The 16,533-nt window shown below is 45.1% G+C and overlaps 1 protein-coding gene across 1 annotated transcript in view; it reads left to right on the forward strand.

Annotated features, from left to right (window-relative positions):
* PIWIL2 (piwi like RNA-mediated gene silencing 2) overlaps positions 1-16,533 on the forward strand; it is a 503,232-nt gene that overhangs the window by 97,053 nt on the left and 389,646 nt on the right. Inside the window, exon 6 of the mRNA XM_073622273.1 lies at positions 2,805-2,929. Coding sequence (XP_073478374.1) covers positions 2,805-2,929 — 125 coding nt within the window. The remainder of the gene's footprint in view (positions 1-2,804; positions 2,930-16,533) is intronic.

Raw genomic sequence — 16,533 nt, forward strand, 5'->3', positions numbered from 1 at the left:
AAAAAAAAAAAAAAAAATTGGATATTTATTATAGCAAAAAGTAAAAAATATTGTGTTTTTTCAAAATTGTCCCTCTTCTTTTGTTTATAGCGCAAGAAATAAAAACCGTAGAAGTGATCAAATACCACCAAAAGAAAGCTCTATTTGTGGGAAAAAAATGATAAAAATTTAATTAAGGTGCAGTGTAACACGACCGCGCAATTGTCATTCAAAGTGCGACAGCGCTGAAAACTGAAAAATGGCTTGGGCAGGAAGGGGGTGTACGTGCCCTGTATTGAGGTGGTTAAAAAGTGCACGTCCTATTATAATTTTATTTTCCTGATTCACCTGTGGGTGTCGAGTCTTGCCATATACATTGTGGGCGAGCTGATTGAAGGAAAGGCACACACCCCCTCTCCACATAGGCAGAAAAAGGAAGAAATGCAGAGCTGTGCTGTGAATAGACCAGCTCTCTGCTAATCTATTTATAGCACCCACTCTGACACAAAATTCAGCCTTGTTTTATCACAGTTGACGGAGAATGTGTCAGAAGTAACGGAGCAGGAGAAAGCCACTTGAAAGAGGGGTCTGTGAGTCTGTCATTCCTATTTTGCTAAAAGCAAGGAATCCCACTTTCAGAAAGATCTATTATCCTGCATATCCTCCTTAGCTAGGCATTCTGGTCTTCCTCCAGTCTGGACTTGACCGGAACTTAGACTTAAGCACATTGAAGGAACAGGTTTTGGCCTTGTCCATTCTTTCAAAAAACTCTAACTTTTTAAAACCTTTATGCATGGTGTGTTTTAAATTAGGCTGCCCTTTCAATACCCTGTGTTTCCTTGGGACCTCAGCTTAAATCTCTTTGCCCTGCAGAAAACACTCTTTGAACCCATTAAGGATATTTTTTTAGATCATGTCTCTTGCATAATAGCCTTCTTGGTTGCCATTGTGTCTGTCAGATGTGTCTCTCTCTTACAAACAGCCATTTTTCATCCTTCATTGTAACAAAGTAGTTCCTTGTAACAAAGTAGTCGTGCACCTAAAGCCATCCTTTCTTACTAAAGTGATATCAGACTTCTACCTCAATGAAGATATATTTATCCCATATTTTTGCACTGTGGTTCTAAAGCTAAAGTGTTTTTACCTTAATGCATTCCCTGCAATTAGGTGAACTTTTAGGATATGCTGTGCTCCCTCCCTCTCTAAGCACTTATCTGACTCATTAATTGATCCAGCACTGCCGTCTTCTGCCTTATTTCGCGCTTCACACAGGGACTGACGGGCAGCAGTGGGAGCCATTGGCTCCTGCTGCTGTCAGTCGAATTCTGTGGAGAGGTAAGCGGGAGGGGAGGGGGGCTGAGCTACACTGTGTTTATAATTACATGCACAGTCTGACTCGAGATCGAGCCCACATGCCTTCCCCCAAAGCAATTGGCTTGCTATGGTGGCAGACAGAGAAGATGAGGAGTGGACAGCATTAGTGCACCATTGCACAATGACATGTTTGTTTTAGTAAAAAAAAGGCCTTTAGAACCCATTTAACCACTTCAGAAGGTTTACCCCCCTTAATGACCAGGCCATTTTTTGCGATACAGCACTGCGTTACTTTAACTGACAATTGCGCGGGCGTGTGACGCTGTACCCAAATACGGTTTATGTCCTTCCCCCCCCCCCCCCCCACAAATATAGCTTTCCTTCTTTTTTTCTTCTTTTTAAAGGGTAAATGTATTCATATTTCAAGTAAGAAAATTTACATTATTCAAAACATTCCTGTTACAGAGGTTAATATCCATCAAATGAAGAATCAGTAACATACAGAATATAGCTTTCTTTTAGTGGTATTAACCCATATATATATATATATATATATATATATATATATATATATATATATATATATATATATATATATATATATATATATATATATATATATATATATATATACTTTCTGCTATTAAACACCCAATACAAAAATGTAAAAAAAATTCTTCATCAATTTAGGCCAATATGTATTCTGCTACATATTTTTGGTAATAAACAAAATCCCAATAAGCATATTGATTGGTTTGCGCAAAAGTTATAGAGTCTACAAAATAGGGGATATATTTATGGCATTTTTATTTATTTTTTACTTGTAATAGTGATCAGCGATTTTTAGCTGGACTGCGGGGGACAGATCGGACTCCTGAGTGTTTCTCAACTTCTGTCCTCAAGGCGCCCCATCAGGTCATGTTTTTAGGCTTTCCATTATTTTGTACAGGTGATTTGATCAGTTTCACTGCCTTAGTGATTACCACAGCTGGACATGCCCTGTTGGGGCGCCTTGAGGACTGGACTTGAGAAACACTGACCTAACAATTTTAAAACTTCGTTTGGGAACCAGTGACATTATTACAGTGATCAGTGCTAAAAATATGCACTGACACTGTATACATGACACTGGCAGGGAAGGGGTACTAGGGGCAATCAAAGGGTTAACTGTCTTTGGGAGGTGCTTTCTTACTGTGTGGAGGATGGACTCACTGTATGAACAGAGAGATCTGATCTCTCTGATCTCTGAAGATAAAAAAAACAGGCATTCAGGAAGCAGCAGTGTCTGAACACCTGCAAACTGCTGCGACCGTCTTTGAAAAGCGATCCTTTGCTGATCCCTTTTCAGAGACGCAGTTGAAATGAAATGGTCCTTTGTGTTTCAATTTACTCTGCAGGGTTGGAATCTTGCTTCACTTATGCTTTATGCATACACTTAAGAATTTTGAAACCATAATGTAAGACGGAGCAATAAAGCACAAATTTACTGTGTACATTTCTTTCGTTTGCAGACTGTCGAGCTGGAGAGTGAACGCCGCACTGACGGACAGAAGATCAAAATCACAATACAAATGACAAAAATCCTGGAGCCCAGTTCAGATTTGTGCATTCCCTTTTATAATGTGGTGATAAAAAAGTAAGGATAATTTTTAAGGAGATATGGGTATACTTTTCTACACCGCTGCATTATTTTTGGGAGAACATAAGCTTCTATCTATTTATAGACTGAACAAGGTGGTTTGATGCCTAGGCACACTCCCACTGTGCTTAGGTGATAGAAAACCTACTAGACACCTAGCCTAACCTACAAATTCAGCTTGGGTAATTTTGCAGTATGAGACAAGAGGGAAGGGGGATAAATGGGGGGGGGGGGGTTCTGTACACAGGTGATGTGAAGCTAGTGCAAGTTTATCAGATTTAGAAATTTTATAGATCAGGACAGATTGTTAACATGCGCCACTTAACTAGGACACGGTAAATGTATGCAATGCAATGTGTTTTTATTGAATGATTCTTACTCAAATTAGCATGAACAACAAAATTGTGATCAAAGTATAAAATGCACGTTTTAAGCATACAAAAATGAGTGTAATCTCATTTAATCATTTTATGATGCCAAACAAACTTTTGAATAAAAACAGGAACTCCTGGTACATATATTTCTTTATAATACATCACGGTACACAGAGCACCATAGTAATTACTATGTGGGTTATAGGCAACCTTCAGGTGATGGACACTGGCACACCCTAAAAAGGAAGTTGCCTCCCTATATAACCCCTCCCATACCGGGAGCAACACAGTTTTTTCGTCAGTGTCTAAGGTGTTGGTCATGAGCTCTGCTGGAGGGATCCTTGCTGGATTTAAACAGCCTCCATAGATCGGATCCATCCAAAGTGCCACTAAGACCAAGGTGGATGGTACCCGGGCCTCGTATACGAAGCACGAGGTTTTGCCTGTAATGCCTCTCCAAGGGCTTGACCCCGGGACCCAGGGCTTTGGTCATGCTTACATTATCTAAAGTTTTTCCTGGCGGGGGTGCTATTACATTTCCAAGGGAGTGGAACCCCGATAAAAACAGACCCAGTCCTTGAAGGTTTTCTAACGCAGCCCGCTGTGATGGGTGAAGGTTGGATCTGTCTGTTAATTCAGCAAAATCCTGTGGAGAGGATACCTTAATCTGTTGTCTTGACTTCAGCTCAGTAATCAACAATCGTTGTTACCCCCCTAGCAATACACCCCCCCCCCCCTCCGCGTGGGCGGCGGAGGTTCCGGTTTTCGGCTCCACATGTTTTTTCCACATGATTCTTCCTTCCTGTTTGCGTCATGGCTCTGCTCCCCCCCCCCTCGTGTTGGGTCTGCGGACCCGAAGGTCGTCCACGTGCGGGAACGTTTTGAATTTCAAAACGGGGGGGGAGGGTTGACGAGGGGGCAGGGCCTAGGTGCAGCGCCGTGTGTAGGATGTAGGTCCACGAGGACGCACGGCACAAGCGCAGGCTTAAGAGATCAAACTGGAGCAGTCTCTCCTCGGCTGATAGTGAGGAGACGCAAGCCTGGCTACATTCGGGACACAGGAGCGGTGGGGCATGTAAGGGCTGCAATGGCATTCCTAATATGGAAAAGACATTTTCTTTATCTTACATCATGGGACACAGAGCCTAAGTTAATAATAACTTAATGGGTATATAGGCACCTTCAGGTGATGGACACTGGTATTAGGAGTACCTCAGTTTTTTCGCCAGTGTCTAAGGTGTTGGTCACGAGTGAAGATGTGCTCTGAGGAGCTCCAGGAGGGATGCATGCTGGGTTTAAATAGCCTCCATAAACCAGATCCATCTAAAGTGCCACTGAGGCCAAAGTGGATGGTACCTGTAATGACTCTCAATGAGGGCTGGACCCAGGGCTTTTGTCATGCTACATTACCTAAAAGCTTTTCCTGGTGGGGTGCTTTTTACAAGTCCAAGGGAGTGGAACCCCGATAAAAAGGGACCCGGTCGTTGAAGGTTTGCTAAACGCAGCCCACCGTGATGGGTGAATGTTGGATTGACTGTTAATTCACCAAATCCTGCGACGGGGATAAGGTAAGGGAAGAAACTTGGGAACTAAAAAGTCCACCTATGCTTTCTTCTTTAAGGGAAAAAATGTTATGCCTTAAATCTCCACTAATGGGAGTGTATGCACATACCTTAATCTGTTGCCTTTACTTCAGCTCAGTGTCAGTCTGTGTGTGGCCGCAGCAGCTTGTGCAGGGGGATTCCTCTCAAGGTAAGATATCTGCCAAATGCTTTTCTCTTCCCTGAATGGACCAGAAGGGTTAGGGAGACAGCTGTGGTTGTACCCCCCTTGTATTACCATCCTCCCTCCGCGGAGGGTGCGGAGGTCCCTTTTTTTTCTGCGAAGTTGTTTTCCTCTGCCTGCTGTGTCGGGGCTCTGCCTCTCCCCCCTCCCTCTCGTGTTGGGTCTGCGGACCCGAAAGCCGTCAGCGTGTGAATAATTTTCAAATGGGAAAGGAGGGGGGATGGGTTTACGAAGGGGGTGGGGCCTATGCCCGGCACCGTGCAACGTCCATGAGGACGCACGGAGGCTTAAGGATCAGCAGGAGCAGTCTCTTTTCGGCAGCGAGGAGGAAGGAAGCAGCCTACACTGAGACACAGGAGCGGTGGGGCACGTAAGCGTTGCAAGTGGCATTCCTGATGCAGAAAGGACATTTTCCCTAGCACTAGGATGAAATTAATAGCGGCATCACTGTCATGACTGTTCAGCGATTAAGTGCAATTTAATAGTGCCTCTGCTTTTGTGCTTAGGACTATGCGGACCAAAAAAGACCCCACAAAGACCAAAAAGGTACCAAAGGTTTCACCCCAGGCGCTAGGAACTCCAGTCGCATCTCCACACTGTCATCCTCGCCTGAAATACCAATTATGGCAAGCCAGGGTGAGCCATTGGAACAAATTGATGGTGCAACTGCTTCTCACATCTCAGTCCCTGTATACGTGACCCTGCAGGGCCTGGAAGGAAGATTAGCGGCTTTAATCGCATCCTCCATTCAAATGGATAGGAAGCGTTCTATATCCCCCCCCCCACTTTAGACCCTTTGCGACGGGAACAGTGGGCACAGGATGAGATGTTACCCTCAGGCGATCAGGAGGAAAGACAAACCGATAATTCCTCTGCAGAGGAAACAACGGTAGATGATCCTTTTTCAGCCTAGCAATCTGAGAAATTGCTGATACAATCTCTTACAGAGATGGTTCATTCTACTTTCATGCTACCCCTAAGGGAGTCTGCTGAAAGCTCAGTTTCTTTCTTGGGTTCCTTAAAACCTTCACAGCCTTTGCATGCGTTTCCTGTGCATGCATTACTAGAACAGCTTATTTATGCTGAATGGGAGGACCCGGATAAGCATTTTCTCCCTCCAAAGAGATTTTCAGTTCTCTATCCCATGGAGGAGAAATTCACCAAAAAATGATAGGTACCGGCAGTTGACGCTGCGATTTCCAGTGTGATTAAAAGTCTAACTTTCCCAGTAGACAATGCACAAATGCTTAAGGATCCAACAGATAAAAGGTCCGCTTTTTCCTTGGCAGGTGCCGTTACTCAGCCTGCAGTCTGTCAATCCCTAAAGGACCAATTTAGACAGGCCCTTAAAAAGTTTCCTACACGACAAGCCCGGGAATTGGCCAAACTACCAAAAGCATTATGCTTTGCCATAGATGCCATTAAAGATTCTATTCACCAGGCGTGTCCCGCCTTACACTTATGCTAGTAAATATGCATAGAATCTTGTGGTTAAAAAGTTGGTCAGCTGAAGCACCATGTAAAAAGCTCCTGACTGGTTTCCCTTTTCATGGGGATTGGCTATTTGGGTATGATTTGGACAAATACATCCAAACAATTTCTAGTGGAAAAAGTACTCTTTTGCCAGTCAAAAGAAAGTAGAAACGCCCTTCATTTAAACGGGCTATTTCTCCTGCGCCAGGGGCTTCCGCCTCTAGGCAGTGGCGACGGCCTCCGCCGTCAGACTCTAGAGGAAATCCTCAGGGTCAGGCCCAGGCTCAAAAGAAGTCCTGGGGTCGGAAACCTACAAAACAGAATCCTAAAGCCTCTTTAATGAAGAGGCACCCCCCCTCTCCAGGATCCGGGGAAGACTTCTGCAGTTTTCAGAAGTCTGGCAAAAAGAAATTCAGGACAGATGGGTCATCTCCACGGTAACTCTAGGGTACAAACTGGAATTTCTGGACTTTCCACCGTCTCGTTTTCTGAGGTCAAATGTTCCCAAAGATCCAGGGAAAAGGCAATCTCTTTCGGGCACTAGACCGATTAATGGCTCGGGGGGTGATCATGCAGATCCCACAGAAGGGCAAGGTTTGGGGTTTAATTCAAACCTCTTTACGGTACAAAAACCGAATGGAGATGTCAGACCCGTTCTAGATCTATAAAATCTAAATCAGTTCCTGAAGATCCGCTCCTTTTGCATATAGTCGATCGGGTCAGTGGTTTCTATCCTACAAGGAGGAGAGCTTTTGGCGTCTATCGACATTAGGGATGCATATCTGCATGTCCCTAGATTTCCCGCTCACCAAAGGTTTCTGCGGTTCAAGGTAGAACAGCAGCATTTTCTGTTTGTAGCCTTGCCCTTCGAGCTAGCTACAGCACCCCGGGTGTTTACAAAAGTTCTGGCCCCACCTCTAGCCAGGTTAAGGGCACAGGGCATAACAGTCTTGGCGTACCTAGACGATCTATTGCTAATAGACCAGTCGGTGGCTTGTTTGGAGCAAAGCGTGTGCATTACAACCAAATACCTGAAAAATCTGGGTTGAATTCTCAAACTAGAGAAGTATTCTTTAAAACCACTAAAAAGTCTGGAGTACTTGGGTCTGATCATAGATACAGCCCAGGAAAAGGTAAGAGAGCTGGTGCGGATTGTCAGGTCTAAAGGAGATCCCTCCATTCGCCTTTGCATGAGGTTGTTAGGAAAGATGGTGGCTTCATTCGAAGCGGTTCCCTATGCCCAGTTCCATTCGAGACTGTTGCAAAACAGTATTCTGTCTGCTTCGAACAAAACAATTCGAGCTTTAGAATTGCCAATGCGGCTGTTCCCAAAGGTGTTCCAGAGCCTCAGTTGGTGCTCGGTATCCATGAATCTGCAGAAGGAAAAAACCTTCATAACAGTTTCCTGGAAAGTGGTAACGACAGATGCCAACCTTTCAGGTTAGGGAGCAGTACTGGAAAAGACAACTGTCCAGGGACAGTGGTCCAGAACCGAAAATGTTAGCCTTGCCCATCAGCATCCTAGAGATTCGGGCAGCGCATCTGGCGCTGAAGCCCTGAACATTCAGGTTACAGGATTGTCCTGTCGGGATCCAATCCGACAATGCCACAGCTGTGGTCTATATCAATCACCAAGGGACACTAAGGGTCACGCAGCTCAGAGAGTAGTGGACCATATTCTAGCTTTGGCGGAAAAGAATGTTCCTTGCTTATCGGCAGTCTTCATTCCAGGAATAGAGAATTGGCAGGCGGACTACATGAGTCGCCAGCAGTTGTTCCCAGGGGAGTGGTCCCTTCCCCCCAAAATTCTTTCTGGCTATATGCCAAAGATGGGGGATCACTGACGTAGATCTTTTGACGTCCAGGTTCAACGTGTAGTTGGTCAACTTTATGTCAAGGACAAGGGATCCACTCGCATGCGAGACAGATGCGTGTTGACCCCATGGGGTCAGTTTTCACTGAGTTAGGCTTTTTTCCCTATTCAGTTGCTGCCACGGCTTCTTTGCAGGATCAAGCTGGAAAGAAAGCCGGTAATTATTGTAGCCCCGGCATGGCCCAGAAGGTCCTGGTATGCAGAAATCGTAAAGATGGCGGTGGAGGATCCATGGTTCCTTCCACTACGGCAAGACCTACTCACAGGGGCTGATATTCCATCCTACCTTACAAACTCTTAAGTTTGGCTATTGAAGCCCACATTCTGAAGAGCTGTAGTCTCTCCGGGTCAGTGATTGTTACCTTCATTAATGAAGCCGGCTTTCAGAGTCATATATTATAGACTCTGGAGGGCTTATGTATGCTGGGGTGAATCCAAGGCTTTCCACCCTCGGAAATATAACATAGAATTATTTCAAAGACCGCTTGCTTCGCATTCTTTGGTTCGGTATTTTTATACAAGGGGTAATGTGGCCTATTCCGTCAGTTAGACCACCCTTGACCCATTGGGACTTGAAAGTTTTTTGTCGGTATTGCAAAAACAGCCCTTTGAATGGTTACAGCATACTCCCCTGATCCTTCTGACAAGGTAAATAGTGTTTCAGGTTGCTATACCCTCTGCAAAAGGGTATCGGAGTTGGCTGCTCTTTCCTGTAAAGAAGCCATATTTAATTATTAAGGTGGTTTTAGGTTTTCACCTAAACCAAGATATTGTCCTACCATTGTTTTTTTCCGAAACCGGGTTCTAGGGTAGAGAACTCACTACATTGTCTTGATGTAGTGAGAGCGGTCAAGGTCTATTTAAAGACTGCTCAGGTCTGAAAGACTGATGTTTTATTATGCTGCCAGAGGGTCATAGGAAGGGACAGGCAGTGTCAAAATCCACTATTGCTAAGTGGATTCTGCAAATTATAATTCAGGCCTAATGGTTAAAAGGTAAGATTTCACCTTTTCATGTCAAAGAGCACTCTACTAGAGCAGTTAGGGGCAGTGCATCACCAAGCCTCCATTTCTCAGATCTGCAAGGCTGCAACTTGATCTGCAGTCCATACATTCACCAGATTTTATCAAGTGGGTGCAGGCAGCAGTATAGGTCCTCAAGTCTGTTGGCACCCTTCGGGTTGTGTCTCCCTCCCCTCAAATAACATTGCTATGGGACGTCCCACATAGTAATTACTATGGTGCTCTGTGTCCCGTGATGTACGATAAAGAAAATAGGATTTTTATAACCGCTTACCTGTAAAATCCTTTTCTTGGAGTACATCACGGGACACAGAGGTCCCTCCCCTCTTCTTCTGGGGTATATGTATATTGCTTTGCTACAAAAACTGAGGTGCTCCCGGTATGGGAGGGGTTATAAAGGGAGGTAACTTCCTGTTTAGGGTGTGCCAGTGTGCATCACCTGAAGGTAGCCTATAACCCACATAGTAATTACTATGGTGCTCTGTGTCCCGTGATGTACTCCAAGAAAAGGATTTTACAGGTAAGCTGTTATAAAAATCCCATTATTACTATTCTTACGACATCAACATGATCCCTCAAGGCTAGACTTTATTTTATCAGCAAATGTTAAATGCTTTTACAGGCTTAAAGCAAATTTCAGTAGATACAAAATAATAGGAAGCATGCAGTTTAACTTGAACCACAATGGGTAAAGTAGGAGGTTCACATTACAGTATGTTCCCCTATACTAGGAGGTACTGTGGTATTTATGCGGCAGCGGAGTGGAGCATCTAGGGCACAAGTGGAGAAGGTTAAAAACATGCTATTAAGGTGTATGTAAGACATAAATCTATTTTTCATTATCTTGTCATGATACCTTACTCTTTACAGTTTTCTTAAGCAAATTGCTTTTCTTTCTTGTTTGTTAAAGTGGAGGGCCACCTTAAAATAAAAAATTGCATCAAAAATCTTAATTTTTTTTTTTTTTTTAACTTGCCTGAAACCCTTGCTGCTAGGCATACAAGAACATATTTGGGGGGCACACCATACAATGCATTTAAATTCAAGATGGTGCTGCTGTAAGACCTATAAACAGTACAAAATATTTTACAGCGCACACATACAAGAATGACATTTCCTGCAGGGCTAGTTAAAAACACCTGAACATATTCAAAAAATACGGGGGTTTGGTCACACTATATGGTCATATAGTGCTAAGCCCACTTACTGCGACAAAGTACCCCGAATTAGTGGGTCCTACACTAGTAATAGAATGGAAGATCCTCTGTCTCAACCATGGGAGCTGAACTCCTCTATGTGGGAGAACTGAAAGGGATACATCCTAATCACTGGTGGCCACTAAATAGGGGGTAATGAGGAGGGGGAGGGGTGCTCCATCCCAAAAACCTGGTCAGGGCCTATTACAACATACAAGAACATATTTGGGGGGCACACCATACAGTGCATTTAAATTCAAGATGGTGCTGCTGTAAGACCTTACAGCAGCACCATCTTGAATTTAAATGCATTGTATGGTGTGCCCCCCAAATATGTTCTTGTATGTTGTAATAGGCCCTGACCAGGTTTTTGGGCTGTAGCACCCCTCCCCCTCCTCATTACCTCCTATTTAGTGGCCACCAGTGATTAGGATGTATCCCTTTCAGTTCTCCCACATAGAGGAGTTCAGCTCCCATGGTTGAGACAGAGGATCTTCCATTCTATTACTAGTGTAGGACCCACTAATTTGGGGTACTTTGTCGCAGTAAGTGGGCTTAGCACTATATGACCATATAGTGTGACCAAACCCCCGTATTTTTTTGAATATGTTCAGGTGTTTTTAACTAGCCCTTCAGGAAATGTCATTCTTGTGTGCTTGCTGCTAGGCAGTCTTCCTAATCTGCCTCTTCCTATTCCGCGGCACTTTCTCCTCTTCGGCGAGCGGCCCCGCTGCCTTCTGGGAACTGTGTGTGTCCCAGAAAACCACGGGGCCATTCACAAAGCGCCGCAGGAAACAGGCAGTAAAGCCACAAGGCTTCACTGCCTGTTTCCTGCGGCGCTTTGTGAATGGCCCCGTTGCCTGCTTCCCTTGGTTAAGATGGAGGCGCCGGCGGCAGATCCGATGGACGGATCGGCCTCAGGGGGGCCGACATCACGGGCTCGCTGGACAGGTAAGTGTCCTTATTAAAAGTCAGCAGCTACAGTGTTTGTAGCTGCTGACTTTAAAAAAAAAAAATATTGCGGCCGGAACCCCCCTTTAAGGGACACAGGATTTAGAGACTGTTGAGTTATACTTCCACCTACAAAATTATTTGGAAATTGGCAAACAAAAAGTGACCAGCCTAGTATAACTCTTACTACTCCCAGCGTGCCTAGGTTGTTTGATATTGTCCTGGGACGATAGGTGTCTTACTTCTACTGGCAAAGGCTTGGCCATTTTTTGCTAGCTATTTCCTTGCTTTCAAGACTTTATTTTTTATTCAAAATTCTACCACACACACTGCTTGAGCTGGTCTCTGTTTTTCATGTCAGTTCATGGATGTGGTTGTCAGAGGAAGCCCGAATGCTAAGCTATGTCATGGAGCTCAGGGCAATTCAACTTACTTTTCATCGCTGGGTCCTCCCGGACTGCCAGGATCCAATATGACAACATTATGAGAGTGGTGTACATAAATCATCAAGGCGGTTACTCTTTGAGAAGCAGAGATCATTCTGACTTGGCCACAACTACATCCTTCTGCCCTGTCTGTGGTACACATTTCTTTGTGGACATTTAGCAAGGGGTCCTCTTCAGCCACCAACGGTTGGGTTTTGAATAGTGATCCTTCCATTTGGTGGTATTTCACCAGCTTTTCTTCAGTGGGGAATGTCAGGTGTAGACTTACTGTCATTCAGACTCCATCAAATAAGTTCAGACTAATATATGCACAACCCTCACATAAAGTCCTACCTCAATTGCTGTGAAGGATAGAGAGGGAAGGCATACCAGTGATCCTCATTGCACTGATTTTTCACAAAAAGGTGTGGTACTTGAACATAGACTCTTAACAGACATCTCATGGGCTCTACTGAACCATCCAAACCTTTTTTCACAAGGGCCCATGTTTCATCCTGCTTAATTTTCACTGGCTTTGACGGCTTAGCTGTTAAAGCTTTAGTTCTAAAGGGAGAGAGCTCTTCTGTGTCTGTCTGCTGCCTGTGGAAAGTGCCACGCTAGCAGGTGACCATACTGTGTGGGCAGACTGTGTCTAAGGAGGTATGTGAATGCTTAAATTGACATTTGAAACAGAACATTCTGTGGCCCCTGCCAGAGCAAGATAATCTGGACTTTCTTTCTTAAGGTCATGTTTAGTGTTGGGCGAACGATTTGGGCTGAGTAAAAGTTCGGCCCGAACAACGTCTGTTTACCTGATTCGCGAACACACGATTTTGCAGGGTGTTCTGCACAGTGCATTCTAGGACCCTAATTGGATGAAGCCAATTAGGGCACAGACCACTGTCAGAGTCCTGATTGGACAAAGTGATGATGACTTTATCCAATCACGGCTCAATGCTCATAGTCCCACCTCACACTATAAAAGGTTGCTTCCCATGGGAAGCTTTTGCAGTGTGTTATTGGAGTGGAGATTGAGCAGGGCTCAGTTTGCTACTAGCGAGTTAGTGTGTTTACTTCTGTTGTGACTCTGAGACCCCTTTCACACCGAGCCGCCTATAGCGTCGGCGGTAAAACGCCGCTATTTATACCGTCGGATTTGCGGCGCATTTCGGCCGCTAGCGGGGCGCTTTTACCCCCGCTAGTGACTGAGAAGCTGCTGGCAGGATTTTTCCTGACGTCCTGCCAGCGCAGTGCTCCGGTGTGAAAGCCCTCGGGCTTTCACACTGGAGATAATGCTGCAGCTGTTTGAGGGTGGATTGCAGGCGCTATTTTTAACGCCTGCAAAAATTTTTAGCGCCTGCAAAACGCCCTCGGTGTGAAAAGGGGTGTGAGTGTAGAATGTTTTGTGTAGTGCAGTATTTAACACCGCACAACATAACATTTAGTGCTGTATAACTCCCCCTTTTTTTTTTTTTGGTTGCTGAGTGTTTTTTTTGTTGTCCCCTGCCTTCCCCCTTTTCTTTCAATTGTCAGCTGCAGTTTTTCTGACTGCAACGCTGGTGTTCCCCCGCCCCCCCCCCCCCTTTTGTATAGATTTTATTTTTCTGTCAGCGTCTGGGCACTTTTGTTTCTGTTTACTGATGTTACCTGTGCGATCCAGCCACAACATGCAGAGGAGGTCATGGACTGGCTTACTAAACTAATCCTCATCCTCTACGACCCAAGCTGACACTAGTGCACAGTCCACCGCCACTGCCAGAGCAGCTTATTCTGACTCATTGTCCACAGCTACTCCTGACATAGCCCCAGCAACATGCATGGAGAAGTCAGCTGAATTATTTGAACACAGCATTAGCCACTTGCTTCTTGAGGATGCACAAACATTACGTGATTCTGATGTTGGTTCTGAGATGAAGGAAGGGAGTAACCTGAGCCTACAGAGAGGGAAGTACACTGATGAACAACAAATTGGCAGTCATGTTCCCCCAGCCGCAGCTTATTGCCAAGTTGGCTTCAGTTATGAGGAATGAGGGGAGGATGATGAGGTCACTGACGCAACTAGGGTGCTGGATAGAGCAGAGAAGGAATGTGAGGGGTAGACCCCAGCGAGACATGATGTCTTCCAGAGGTAGCCATCATGGAAGATTAGAGAGCAGCCACCTATTCCATCAGATTGTGGAGCTGTTTTCTCCTGGCCCACTTCCCACACCTTAGCCGTGTGGGCCTTTTTTTTAGCACATATGCAGCTGATCGCACTGTTGCAATTCGCAATCTCTGGCCCAAGCAGATCAAGTGTGGCAAGAACACCAGCCATTTGTGTTCCACATGCTTTACAAGGCATTTAACCTCCCACCACTCAGCCCGTTGGCATGAGCACCTGAAAGCCACACACAAGGGACACAATTCTTCTCATCTTTCGTGTCCACCCCCGCAAAGTCTCATGACCTCTTAGCAGCCTCCACTGACGGGGATGATGGTATAGCAAAGGATATCGCAGGTCCTTGCAACACGTCTGCCAGAAGCACATCTCCAGCTGTAGCGTATAGCAGGCATATTTCTCTGCCCCATCTGCTACATCTCAAAAAAAGAAAATAAACTCCCTGCCACCCAGCGTTTAAATTCCAGCTTGTCCAAATTGCTGGCTTTACAACTCCTGCCTTTCCATCTGGCAGATTCTGCACCCTTCCGTGAATTTGCAGAATGTGCTGTATCACAATGGCAAGTTCCTATTTCTTTTTACGTAAGGACATTTCAACTCTGTACCATCACGTGGAAGGCAATGGTTTGGCATCGTTGGGCAAGGCACTCAGCAGCAAGTTCCACATTACTGCTGATACATGGTCCAGCAAGCATGGTCAGGGAAGATCTATTTCGTTCACAGCACACTGGGTAACTGCTTGCAACTAGGAAGGATGCAGGACAGGGCTCGGTGCTGGAGCTTGTTTTGGCATGTCTCCATACAGCTAGTGGTGATGTGAGATCTGTCAGCTCCACCTCCTCCGTGCCCTCCTTTGCTGAATTGTCCTATGAATCATCAGCACCTCTTAAGCATTCGAGGCAGGCTAAAAGATGCCCTGCAGTGCTTCAACTGGTCTGTCTAGGGCCGGAGCAAAGACTCTTTCACCTCTGCAGTGGCAGGCCCAGAGGTGGTTCATGCCACGGAAGCTTGAGCCAGGATTGATGTGCGATAATGGCACTAACCTGTGTCCACCCTACGACAGGAAAAGTTTACACGTGCCATGCCTGCCACATGACCTCAGTTTGGTGGTGCAGCGTATTTTAACAGGTACCTATAGTTTCAAGATCTTCTAAAGCAGGCCAGATGAGTCTGTAGCCATTTCAGGCGGTCATACACAGCCAGTGTTCGGTTGAAATTTAGCAGGAATTCCACCTGACCGTAAACCGTCTGATTTGTGACATGCCCACCAGGTGGAACTCGACTTTGGCAATGCTGCAGTGGCTGCACATGCAGCAGAGGGCCGTCAATGAATACTTGTGTGAGTATGGCACAAGGACAGGCTCAGGGCAACTCAGCTTTTATTTTCCATGCCAATGGCTGCTGATAAAGAATGCATGCACTGTACTGTCACCATTTGAGGAGGAGACCAAGGATGGTGAGCCGTGACAATGCATGCATCAATGACACAATCCCTCTTGTATTCCTGTTGGAGTATACTCAGTATGTCATTTTGGACAGGGCACTCGAGGCAGGGCAGCGGGAGGAAGAGGAGGACTTATTTTCCTCTCAAGGCTCGCTTTATGCAGACACCATTCTTACAACGCTACAGAACACAGAAGAGAAGATTGAAGAGACACGAAGAGCTTTTTAGTAGGTGATTCACTGGGTTTCTGAGTCATGAGAATAGATCACTGGCCAGAACTTGCCCAGTATGCAATTGAGCTGCCCTGCATCCAGCGTGCTTTCCGAACAGACTTTCAGTGCTGTTGTAGGTTTTGTGACAGATAAGCGTGTCTGTCCACAGACTCCGTTGACTGGCTGACATTTGTCAAAATGAATCAGTCCTGGATTAGCAGCAGCTATGTCGCTGTTTAAGTGTTATTGGGATCTTGAATCTCTGCAAGACTTTCTAAGCTGCCTAGCTTTGTGGGTACTGATTTATTTTATTTAGTTAGTTATTTTTTGGTTTCATTTTCACAATTAATTTTTCTGCACCTGTTTGCAATTCTTGCTTTCATCAAGAGTACCTCTAAAAGGTTACGGTGTGAAGGCACCGCTAACACCCTAAGTACAGTTTTTCCACACCTGTTACTTGTATCCAAATTCTGCGAAAGAGAACCAGACTTTATCTAAAACATTTTTTTAAATTTTGGCCTGATTGTACTATAATTTGGTTTCTTCACATAAGTCTTGCTCACTAATGTGCAAAACATTCTTTCTATCCAAAGTCTGCCAAATAGACACCAGAATTTATCCAAAAATCACTAATCTTGTTCCGAGTGCACTAAAATGTGGCCTCATCGTATTGACTGGCTCCCCAAGC

This window comes from Aquarana catesbeiana, linkage group LG03 (genome assembly GCF_042186555.1).
Source record: "Aquarana catesbeiana isolate 2022-GZ linkage group LG03, ASM4218655v1, whole genome shotgun sequence".
Lineage (NCBI taxonomy): Eukaryota > Metazoa > Chordata > Amphibia > Anura > Ranidae > Aquarana > Aquarana catesbeiana.